This window comes from Passer montanus, unplaced genomic scaffold (genome assembly GCF_014805655.1).
Source record: "Passer montanus isolate IOZ18808 unplaced genomic scaffold, ASM1480565v1 scaffold15, whole genome shotgun sequence".
Classification (NCBI taxonomy): Eukaryota; Metazoa; Chordata; class Aves; order Passeriformes; family Passeridae; genus Passer; species Passer montanus.
This window is the reverse complement of record NW_024362051.1, coordinates 928,646-940,931: the sequence shown is the minus strand read 5'-3', so window position 1 is coordinate 940,931 and position 12,286 is coordinate 928,646. Positions and strand designations below refer to the sequence as shown.

Sequence of the window (12,286 nt, the reverse complement as noted above, 5' to 3'; positions counted from 1 at the left end):
CAGGTTATGCAAGAGCTTTCGTAAAGAAGGAGCAAAAAAGCACTGAAAGCAATACTCCAATTCTAGCTGCTTTCCTTCTGAATTGTTTTCCATGTTCTTTAATCCATAATGGGACCACATGCAGGATGCTTTGTATATTTTCCACACTGATAGACTTTGGCATGAGCAGTGTGCCTGAACCAAATGTCTGAACCGCCGACGCCGAGTGAGGCAGTGCTTCAAAGGCCATTTGTTCCACCGATGGAAGAGAGTGAGATCACATTCACAGAACTGCTTCCATGACACAAATGCTCAGAATTTAATAATCCACAACTGGAACAAACAGCAGGTGTGTATAGTCAGGTTTCTGAAAAACCAGCAGCTCCGAGGGTAAAGGACATTTTGCACATCTAGAGAGCATCTTACCAAGACTTATCAAAAACTTTCACAAACATTCCATCTACAAAATGCTCCATATCAAAAAATAGTAATTATCCCTGCCTAGAGAGGAGAGATTGCTTTGACTTAATGTAGCCATCCACAAAGCCTCCTTTTCTTCTTGACCAACACAGGTTAATGTATGATGTAAACTTTTTGGACTCTTCAGTTTAGAAGTTGGATGATGCTTTTTCTTGGGAAGTAAGAAAGAAATACGTTGTTACAGATAAAATTAACAAATAAACAAATCTCCCAATTAGAAATTCAAATCAGTCCAGGCAGAAAAAGAACAAATTTATCTTGTCAGTAATTCCATGTGATCTTCTGCCACTTCATCAACTTCTAGATTGCATCTCTTTCCAACTGCAGAGCAGGGATTTTTAGCTTTAATGCAGTCTGAAGTTCACACATGTCTCTACATACATGCTCTTTCCATGGCAAGATTGTGATGCAACTATTGATAGAAATGTAAGATGAAGTCTCTCCTTAAAGTATCACATGGATAAAGAGATTTCCTACTCGACTTGAAATGGAATTGAAAGTCTGGAAAGGCTAATTATATGTCAAAGCTTTACTGAGGAAACTGGCTATTCAAGTGGAGTTCTCAAATCAGAAACAGAAATGTTGGGAAGAAAATTGATGTGAAAACTCATCATTAATAATCAGAGTTCTACACATACAACAGTGATTTACCCACTCAGACAGAAATACAGCAATCAAACTTTTAGCAGAGATTTTGTACTAACATTAAATGCATAAGTGTTTACTCAAGGACATAGACATATTTTAAAAATCAAGGGGAAATAGAAGTCTTGAGGAATGAAATATGTATATCCTACTACAAGTGCCTCTTCAAAATTACAAAGAAGTCATAGAATATTAACTATTTAAATGGATTCGAGTGACCTGTTAGAAAAACATGCTGGAACACATCTGGATGTTTTTGAAATTAGATTGAAAATGTATTCTGGAATTCAGGTTAAGTTTATACAAGAATAGTTTTATGTCATTCTGGCATTATTCAGTTATGCAGTTATTTTAATAATAATCCATGGAAAAGCAGTTCTGCTTGCAAATATCTCCCTTGACTGTGCCAAGGACTAAAAGATGTGACTGAATTTTCTGTGTGAAGAACTGCAAGGGCACTTCAAATTAAGATGCTACAGTGCCTAGTTTGACCAACAACAAAATAAAATTGCAATTTTTTCTACCAAACAGATGTTATTCTTCTATTGCAAACCATTAGATAGGGTATTATTTTCCGATCTGTCCATGTTTTGAGAATATCAACGAGACTGACTCACAAAGGGTAAGAACAAAAGGAACAATGCTCTTTAGTGCTGCAAATATGCCAATATAAAAATGGAAATGGAACGTTGCATGAATTTCATCTCCCATTGACAGAAGTGAAAGTAAAGCATTACAGTACCCGATTAGCTCCCAAAGTGTGGGCTGAACAGGGAAAACAGTCACACCATCTAACTTCAGTGGTGTTTGTCATCCAATAAATCCACCTACAGAGCAGTGCTGCCATGAAATGAACAAAGCTGAATTCTGCATTTTGGGCAAAAATCACCATGGCCTCAACCCAGGGTCTAAAGTAGTCAAAACCACACCTTTTCTGCCTGTAGATCAAACACAGAATGCAAAGTGTCAAAGAAGAAACCCTTCCACCAAGACACAGCTAGGAACCAACAGGATTATAAATCAGGGCCTAAGCAATGCTCTCTAATTAGCAGCATCTTTAATTGCTCTTGCTAGAAAGTGCAACAATCTTCTCCAACAGATAAAAAAAAATGGGCTATATTCTAACAAAATATGACAAGGACCATGCTATGACAGCAAGGCAGGGGCTTCACAGGCTGAATCAGAGACTGCCTGTACAAAGGGAGCCACGGAGGAAGCACAGCTACAACAGAGAGGAGCAGGCAGGCACTGCTGCAGCACAGTGACAGCAAGCTCCCAGCAAGGGCCACTTGCTTTGACCAGACACTTGAAAACCGTCAACAAAAATAATCTGCTTGTGTTTCTCTCTTTGTCCATCAATTTCAAGGAGATTCTTGGGACTACACAATGTAAAAGGAAATAAAATTCTGTGTTCCTTATGCTGCACGAAGCTAATGTCAAAATGATAACTGATTTGCTGGTGAAAAGTTGCCACAGCAAAGGGAAAGTGTCAGCAACAAAACAGCTGAGATTCAACACTTCCTTCTTTACCCAAACATGATGAAGAATGTTTTCTAATCCTGAAATGCAATAGGATTGAGAGTTTATTTTGACTGGACAATTAGGCTGTATTTTCAAGACAGACAATTTCCATTAACAGCAACACCAGGGTCCCTTCTCACAGCTGGAAATAAAAGGCAGACTTTCTTTCCATATTTATCAGTCTGTACTTTATTAAAATGGACACACTAAAAAAACATTTTAAAGTATTTAAGAAGCATGGGAAATATTTCAAAGAATGACTGAGAAGTGTAAGAGAATTAAAACAAAGCTTAGGTTGGGATTTTGAAATTCAACTTCAGTAAGACTTGACTATTTTGTCTTCTTCAGATGCTCTGAAAATCTAAGAATTAGCTAGTAAGACTTCTGCTGTTTAACTAATTTAACTGAAATCCAAGAAAGCTGTTCTTACAAAATCAGACTCTACTGACACTATAGCAGCTTCAGGGAGCTGAGTGTGTCATAAACCACACTCTTTGAATCTGCAGAAATGGTTTTACATGACCTTCTCCTGCACGTTGTATTGGGCTATGACATACCAAAACACAGTCATTCTGCCTGAGGCTGGCAACCTCCAGGTATTTTCAGCCACTCCAGCTGAAACTAAAAACTAAAAAAAACCCAAAAAACCAAAAATAACCCAAACACCTTGTAACCTCCAAACCTGTGATTTCAGTAGGATGGAGTTTTCTTTCCCTAGATGAGGTTTTCCATATAAACTGAAACACTGTCTTTTTTAAAAGGAAAGCACAGAAGAACAGCACCATGACATGTTCATCCCATAAAAAGATAACTTACATTGTGGACAAAGAGACCAGAGTGCTGAAGGCTCCAGGGGTGATGGTGCTGATGTGATTGTCATACAGAGACAGGAGCCTCACTGAGCTCAGGCCAGCAAAGGTGTCGTTGTTTATGCAGCTGATGGAGTTGCTCCTCAGCATCCTACAAGGATTAAAACAGGGAATTAGGAACCACTGGGAGGGGCTATAATTTCAGGATGGGAGGTGCTTTACCAAGGGCATCAAGAGATGCTTTGGAAATCACTCTGTTTTTACTGCTTGCTGAAGTAGAACACAGCTAGAGGAGGCTTAGATTCATGTAAACATGGTCTTGTGAATTTAAAATGCATCTCTTCCACTCAACGTTAGAGCTAATGGGAACTGCACATCTGAAAGCAATATGCAATCAACATTATTACTAGTGACAAACCTGAAACAAAAACTAAAGACTCGATTTAATAAATATCTGAGAGTAGGCTGAGATGTATTTCAGAGATCATTTGAAAAAGACTGTCAAAAGTGTGTGACTATAACAATACTGGCTGCTTTACTTCTGCTCATGTCCTGGATGTTTTCTGCAATCTGCAATGCAAAAGTATAGAAGAAAACAGTATCCTCATCAAAAATCATGAATATTGTAGGAAAGATTTCCAGACCTGGCACAAGCTCTGGAATGCCATTATCATCATTAATTTTGAAGACAAAACCCAGTAATTATTCTATAAAATGGTCTTTGCTTGGTGCTTGTACCAGATGAATCAGTGCTGTGTTTTGGAAGATACATCTCTCTGAGTTGTTATGGTAACAATGAACTCGACAATAAAGACCAATTAATCTGAAAGGCTGGAGTATCTTGTTTCACTCCATTGCAAAAGAGGCTCATGTGTATTTGTTACACTGCATGCCAATCAATATCTGCGTCTGTAAACATCACTGCACTGTTGTGATATTCCTACTTAGGTGAAAAATCATTCAGTAATTAAAGCACACTACCAAAGACCCACAAAATACATGCAGCTCCTGCTGCAGTGAATTGATCCTCCAAACTGAGGAGGGTTAACTGCTGGGTATCAAACACATGCAGTGAACAATGGAAACTCAGACTCCCTCAGGAGTTTGAATTTAAATCTCAGATTGGTATCTACCAGCTGGCCTTTGAAATGCTACATCAATGCTACCTGAAAATCACCAGAGAGAGTTTAGATATGCTGGGAAAACATTGACAGTGACATCACAGACCTTGCCTGTTTGGGGCTGAACACTCTGCTGCTTTTGCATCACTGGGCTGTGCAGTTACCACCAGAGGCACCACGGTCTCTGTAATTTTGGGATTGCAGCTGGGGTGAAACTGTGTCAGGAAAGACCCACAGGGCACAGAGACACACCTTTGCCAGCTCAAGAGCACAGGCTCTAAAATGAACAGGCAGTAAATGAGGGAATAAGGCCCTTAGTGGCTCAGGAGCAGCAGGGAACAATTCTGCTGCCCTGTATGGAATGTATCAGGCAGCAGAAATGCAAGATGGGGTGGATGAATTTGAATGCCAATGTATCCTGCACAGTGATTTCTTACATTGCAGGAACATACAGCCTTTAAAAGCTGGACCATGACCCTGACAAATGCAGCCCCTTTGCAAAAGATTACTATTTTAATGCTGAAAGAAAGTCAATTAATGGATAGCAATATATGTCCCTCAAGCCAAACCCTTTGGTTTCATATCATGGTTCACCATGCACTGTGTGCCCTTTCTGAAAGAAAACTTAGACTCACAAATCCTCATATCATGCTGTGTATATTTAGACTGCTTTATCAGCTGGGGAAATGTAGGTCAGGTCAGCAGGATAGCTTGAATGTTAAGCATCTTTTTATTAAAAAATGCTGAATTTTGTTTAGGAGCACTGCCACAGGCTGCTTTACAGTATAAAAATTAATTTAATATCTATGGGCAGTATTTTCAAATCCCTTAGTAAAGTGCATACATTAAATTGAAGAACAGATGGCTGTAACCACAAAAAATGTTAATGGAACAGCAAAAGTTCCATATTTGTCATCACAGAACAAAGTCCTTGAAATGAAACTTGAATTTCTTTTTACACTTGAGTAAGGACTGTACTAGTTGTGTCATGATACCTTGCAACATAAGTAGTATTTTTTTGCTAATGAATAAATTGCAGATTTTAATTGTATTTTGATTCCTAGAGTTTATTTCTGGACAGCCCCACATAGTCAAGTGCTTTCTTTCTACAGCACAGCTCCAATTTGGGTGGAGGAACACTGGGAGGATGGACAAAGAGACAGCAAACATGTTCCTACATGTCTTGTTTCCACAGGAAATATCAAAATAATAAAAACATTAAATGACTGGAAGTGCACAAATTTGACACATGACAGGTTCCCCACCATGTCAGTCCTGTGAAAATCTGTCCCTTTTACAGAAATAGCTCATAAATCTCAAACCTGCCCAGGACTAGAGCTGGATTGAAACCCTCAAGGCCCAGCAGTAGCACTGGCTGTGCAGTAACAGATTTTTGAGCAGGCACTGCTGAGCCTGAGCACTCCCACCCTGCCCAGAGAGGAACAGAGGCAGGGCTCTCTCTCACTTACAGGGTCTTCAGCCCCGTGAGGCCCCTGAACATCCGTCCATGCACGGATTCCAGCTGGTTCTCCGTCAGGATCAGCTCCTGCACGCCCGCGGCGCCGTCGAACGCGCCCTCCCGGATCTCCTTGATCTTGTTGTTGCTCAGATTTCTGGAAGGACACACCCAGTGACAATAAGAAAATCAGGAGTGTTTTATTCCAAACATCACACTGGAGGGAGGGAGATAGGAAGAATTTGTTCCTTTTAGTGGTTATCTAGAGAGACCTATCTATTCATCCAGCAAGGAGCGCATCCAGAAGTTCAAAGGTCTTCCTATGTTCTTACAAATAGCTCCTTGCACTCATCAACACCACAATTATTTCAGCTATATCAAGACAACTTAAATTAATGCAGCTAACAGATTTTAACTCCTCATGTAGTTCTTTCATATCCATGCTTCTGAAAACAGTAAGTGGGAGTTTCTAGCATCTGATTCATGTCCATGAAGTTATGGACAAAGCTTGGGTGTGGGTGCTCATCTGGCAAGAGTCAGTTATGTTACTGCTATTGAAATGCTGCCACAAATTGAAATATGGACCACTTTTGTTCACTGTACCATGTATCTGATACCAACTTTAGTATGTGCATTTAAATAAAAAAACACCACTCAAAATGAAACAAGTATCTCTTGTCAATTCACAGCCACTGCAATGCACAGCATTATTTTCTAAATATTTACTCTGCCTATACAGTCTCAAGATGTTTGCTTATAGATCCACATTAGAAAACTCTGATCTACAAAGTCAAATGAAGTTCTCCTGAAATGCAAAATTAATCTTTTGAATATTTCATATTTGTGAAAACCCTTATGAACAGTCAACTTCTGAATGATAAAAGTGCCATCAGAGATGTATAAAAACAAATGGCATTTAATTATTTAAAACATTTATATAGAAGGCCTTAAGCACATTAAAACTTTGAGCTTGAGTCCTTCAAATATCTCCCATGATGTCCTGTATAGATTATGATGAATAATTCTATTTGTTGAGGTCTATGACAGGAAACATTGGTCTTTGTTTTACTGTCTACAACAAAAAGGAGAAAGTACAAGATATATTCTTGGTCCCAAGAAGATGTTAAATTCCAACACCATTACTCATACAGAATAGCACATTATTCCAAAAATGATCCCAGTACAGACACAGCATGAGTAATAGTTTCAAAATCCAATTCCAGGTGATATAAAACAAATGACAAGGTATCAGATTAACACCTGGGCTACTCTGCTCAGAAGAGCTGGCAATCTTACTGGGATAAAAGTTGACAGAAGACATGGAAAGAGGACAGCTTGGCCTCAGATAGAAATAATGTGGGTCTTGCTCTTTTCAGAAGTCATCACTTAATAAAATAAAAAAAAAAAAGAGCCTTGGAAATATGTTTCATGTGGGAAACTGGAGTACACTGGTTTATGTCTGCTGAACAACTGTCGGAGAGTGGGCCCTACAGCATGTGCCCCATCACCTCTTGTGCTTTCTTGTGATCAGAAAGAATAGGAGCACGCCAGCAATCAGCCAAAAATAACATAAAAACATCTAGAAATACTTACAGGCAAATTTCTCTTTCCAGAAGTTTAGTGCTTTGTGCTAGCGCTCACATGAAGAGTTTATGTTCAGTGTCAAAGCAAGTCAAGGGAGGATATTCTGACATATGCATTTAATTTTGGGGCTCAGCTATTTCTTTAGTGGAAATGTTTATAGCTCAGCATCTCTTCTGAATGCTGGCATAAATAAATGCTCCCAAAGATGCCCCTCCTGGTAAAGATCATGCCACGATGCATATTTGCACAGAATAAGTAAGAAAATGTTTGTGGTGGGAAGGGAGGGTGAGTTACTGTAATAGACAAAGACTTTGCAAATTGCAAACTGACCTACAGTTGTAGTTGTAAAGTTTATTAGTTACTTTTTGCCATATAAAAGATATTTAGGCACATGTATTAAAACATGGGGCAATCTTAATGGTCTATTAGATACTGAAGGCAGAAAAGAGCAAATATTGGAGACAAAAGCTGGCCACCATCTGCAAAGAAATTGGCACCTTTATACAGTGCTAACATCTGAATTTTAATTGCTGCCAAAGGACTCCAGCAGATAGGCAACTCTGCTCATTTGAGTTAATAATGCCTGATCTTTTCAGCAAGACAGAATTACCCATAAATATGCCAGCAGTCTCAGAAGAAACCAATTATAAATACCTTTCCCGTGCAAAAGATTTGAAAATCCAACATTATGCTGAAATCAAAGTTGCAAGGCAGAGAAAGGAGAAGCTCTGCAGTAATAAATAGGTAAAGATGTTACAGTCCTGCAATCCTGCCTGGAGTATTGTCAAAGCAGATGTTCTGCCAACCTGGATTTTGTTATTTGTCTTCCTGAACTGGAGTTTCCCATATCAGAATGCAACAAAAAAAAAAAAAGTGGTAGATGACAACATTCAGTCACCAAAGGGGGAAAAAATGTTTCCTCTTAAAGTCTGAACAGCTAGAATAATAAACATGAGAAATTACATACTTTTCAGTCTAGAGTTACCAGGAAAAATAATCAGCTGGTATAAAGTTTAAAAAATGAAAGCACTGTAGCACTGCAGACCTTCTGCCTGGTCTGCAACTCTGAGACCTCTAACTCCATTCTTCCCAGCTCTAAAAGATTCTTTTATATGTGATCATCACACTTGAGAAGGAATTTTTTTATCAGAAAAAAACCTACTGACAGTTTATAGCAAACTCCCACTACAGAAAAGCCCCATCCGCTTGTGACACTGAGCTTCCACAGGGATTCTTCTTGAAATACTGGAAGACAGTGGAAAATAAACTGAGTTTTGAGACTCCTATGCCCTCTGGCAGGAGCCAAATGGGAGCCAGCCTGACCTCAGCCTGGTAACTCCTGAAGGCTTTTTCCATAAGGACTTCCTGATTTACCCTGGTGATAATATTTCATCCTATTTCCAGACTTTTATTTTGGGCAAGAGGTCAAAATAAATTTTCAGAAAGCCTGGGTCTGCTTTATGGGGGGCTGTGAATAGGAAATGACGAGATCAAGAAGCTATCAAGGTGACATTGTTCACACAGCTCACTTTTCAGTCACATTTTATTTACTTTATGGCTGAAGTTTATAACAATATTATTTCTGTCAATCTCATAACTTCAAGAGCAAGCTGAATTCTATTCTCACTTAACAGAAGCATTCACCCTGCTGTATCTGCTGGGGCAATGTCAGCATTCCTGCTCCCCACTGCAGAGTTACTGACACACCTTCTCATCTGGAAAACCCCTGAGAGAGATCTGCAACCACGAGAGATCTGCTTGGTGTCACCTCCAACTCTGCAGTTTTATCATCCTGAGTGGGGTTTCCCTAGAATATTTCTGTCTGCTGGAGATGTGCTTGGAATCTTTAAGCACATGTGAGGAGGAAAAGCCCAGTGCTGCTGCATTCCCCTGGAGGATGCTGAGAGGGTTTTACAGCCTTTACCAATGGTCTGGCTGGGTTTGATGGTGTCAGCTCTCCTCAGGAGCTGTGTGGCACTGAAAGCCTTAAATACTACAGACAGACAGTGAATTGCACCCAGTGACACCCCTGCACTCATCCAGCAGAGCAGATTGATGGCCTTGCTGTAAAAAACACAATGAGCCCAAATGCCAAAAGCACAACACTCTCCTCAACCCCATTTCCAGAAAATAAAGTCTGTTCCTGTGTAACAAGCGACAGATGACTGCAACCTCATTTGCCATGGCAAAATTCATGCTTAGGGGAAGGAACAACAGGTAACAGCTGTTTCCAAGGGCACAAACCACTTCTGCCTCCCCCAGAAACCTGATATCCTGGTTTTGAAGCTGACTTCTAGTCCACAAACTTTATCATGATTCAATTTTATTTCACATGTAAAACATTCAGATCCTGGTCTGACACTCCATACAGTTCAATCTAGCAGAAATACTTACAGCCAAATTAAGCCTCCAAAGGCAATTACATGCTGGAGGTGGGTTGGCAGTACCAGCTATTGGCAAGACAGCCTGACATTTCTTATAATAAAGACCATATTATATGTTCACTTTGTAACTTTGGCAAGACTTAACTGAATGAACTGTTAGATGACCCTTTCAGGTTTTGAGGTAAACATTTTTCATTACTCTTGTTCTCAAGAGAAGAGGTCAGTCCCCTTTCTCCCCAGCAGTGCATGAAGTATGGCAGTTCACCTTTCTATTTTGAATGTGAGCTCATTGCTGATTTCTTTTCCCTGCAGAAACAGCTGCTGGGACCTCAGTGGGAATGGCCACTGATTTCCTGTAGGCACAGGGGAGTGGGCAAGCTCTGGAGATGGCATGTGGGGGCTCCAGCCTCTGCCTGTGGGTCCGTATCCCATTTCAGCAAGTAAGGGTCTCTCTGTGCTCCTTCTGAGTCAGATACCCGGGGGGTTTTGGTCATTGACCCTGTCATGGCCAGGAGACCCCTCCAGGCTCCCACTGCCATGGGAGTCCCCAGACACTGGAAGGTTTTTTCTCTAATTAACAGCTGAGGTACTGCCAGGGAGTGGTGAGGTTCCCAGCATTTTCTTCATGTTGAATTTGGTGGTTGCTGCAAGAAATTAACTGCTTCCTTCTACAAAAGTCAAAACTTCACCTCTGTGAAGAGGAATGTCTCCCCTCTCCCTACCTGACATGAGACCTTGATGTGTTGAGTGAGAAGATCTCCCACTGGACACATAATTCCCTGTGAAAGGCAGCAGCTTCCAGCTCCCATGGCTGGAGGGCAGCAGCTCCTGGAGCCTTTTTAGGCCACCCCCAAAAATCCAAGTCCTGGAGCTGCTCCCACTCCTAAAGAGCTCAGAAATTCATCCTTGTATTTCTCCTGCACTCCAGGCAGATTCCAAGTGCTCTCTGCTAACCACTGCAAAATATCAGCAACAGAGTCCTTGGAGCCTGAAGTCAGTGGGATGGGACTTCAGCCTTCAGAGCCTTCAGCTTTCCCTTTGCACAGGCAAGATCAGCTAATGCCATACAGTAAAAACACAATGAAAGTAAAACAGAGGTCACTGGAGAATCCAGTAAATTACTTCTGGACTGTATTAGACCTGTCTAGAAGAATCTACACCAATCTTTTCATTCTACTGTAAAAAGCATTAACATAATGAAAATTAAAATTTTGGTTATGAAAACCATACTGTGTGTATGGGATTTTGCAGCTAATTATTGAAGTTGATTATTTTTTAAAAGGCACATGCAGATATGTTAACCTTTTAAAAACTAGCAGGGTAATCTTAGCTATTTAATTCCTAAGTAAAATGTGGCATCACATTGCATTATGTATCTCTGACCTTTACATTTTTATATCAAGAATTCAATTTTGTTTTGCATTAAAATGTATTAAACCCTAGGCTGACACATCATACAATAAGGTTCAGCTTAGGAGGACTATTTACAGACAAATTACACCACAACAGCCAATTACATATCAGAGGTGGGGTTGGTGCTACCACATGTTGCAAAGGTGGTCTGACACTTCCCTTTTTCCCCATCATTTTGACTCTCTCTGGAATTCTGCTGGAGCTTTACCAGCCACAGTGGAACCATGGCTCTCTGAAATGAAGTTTATTTTCCAAATTCCTTGGCATGGATCTGTCAGCAGTCCTTTACTCAAGTGAAAGACAACCAGAGGAAAAGCATTCAAATACCCTTCAGATATCCATATTACAGATATTCAGATTCATTTCAGAAAAAAAAAAAAAGAGTATTTCAGAGAAAAAATAAAGAAAAAAAATTGTATTATTTAGGCTAATGCCCTAGCACTGCAAAGCTTGGGGCTGTTTTCTTAAGCCTAGGAAACAATTCAATTTCCAGACAGATTCCCCCACGTGCTGTTTGCCTTTAACACTTAAGCAGACAAGGAATATATGATGAGACAGAGTCAATACTGTCAATCAAATAATAGTTATGTTTCTTGTCCCCTATACACACTAAAAAATGGGGATTGGATCAATGTTCTTCCTCTCTGATTTAGCAGCAGCAGTGAGCCCCAGTGCAGCCCCTGTGCCTGCCCCCCCTGCCACACAGAGCTGCTGCTTTAGGACCATGAGCAGCAGCAATCCCATCTGAGGCACTGCCACGTTTCCCCGCTGGGTGGAGAGGGGCCTTTCATTAGCAGAAGGATTTGGCCTAGTAAAGGCCAAATAATAACTGGAAGGAAAGGGGTGTTTGTTGGTTTCTTCCTGGTAACCCCTTCTTTTCACCAAATGGAAGAA

The 12,286-nt window shown here is 40.3% G+C and overlaps 1 protein-coding gene across 2 annotated transcripts in view; it reads right to left on the bottom strand.

The window, feature by feature from the left end:
* The window catches only part of SLIT3 (slit guidance ligand 3), a 524,200-nt gene that overhangs the window by 97,852 nt on the left and 414,062 nt on the right, over positions 1–12,286 (bottom strand). For both annotated transcript variants that reach the window (XM_039701675.1, XM_039701676.1), the window contains 2 exons: positions 6,025–6,168; positions 3,442–3,585 (listed from right to left, as the gene is read on the bottom strand). In XM_039701675.1, the coding sequence (XP_039557609.1) occupies positions 3,442–3,585; positions 6,025–6,168 (288 nt within the window). The remainder of the gene's footprint in view (positions 1–3,441; positions 3,586–6,024; positions 6,169–12,286) is intronic.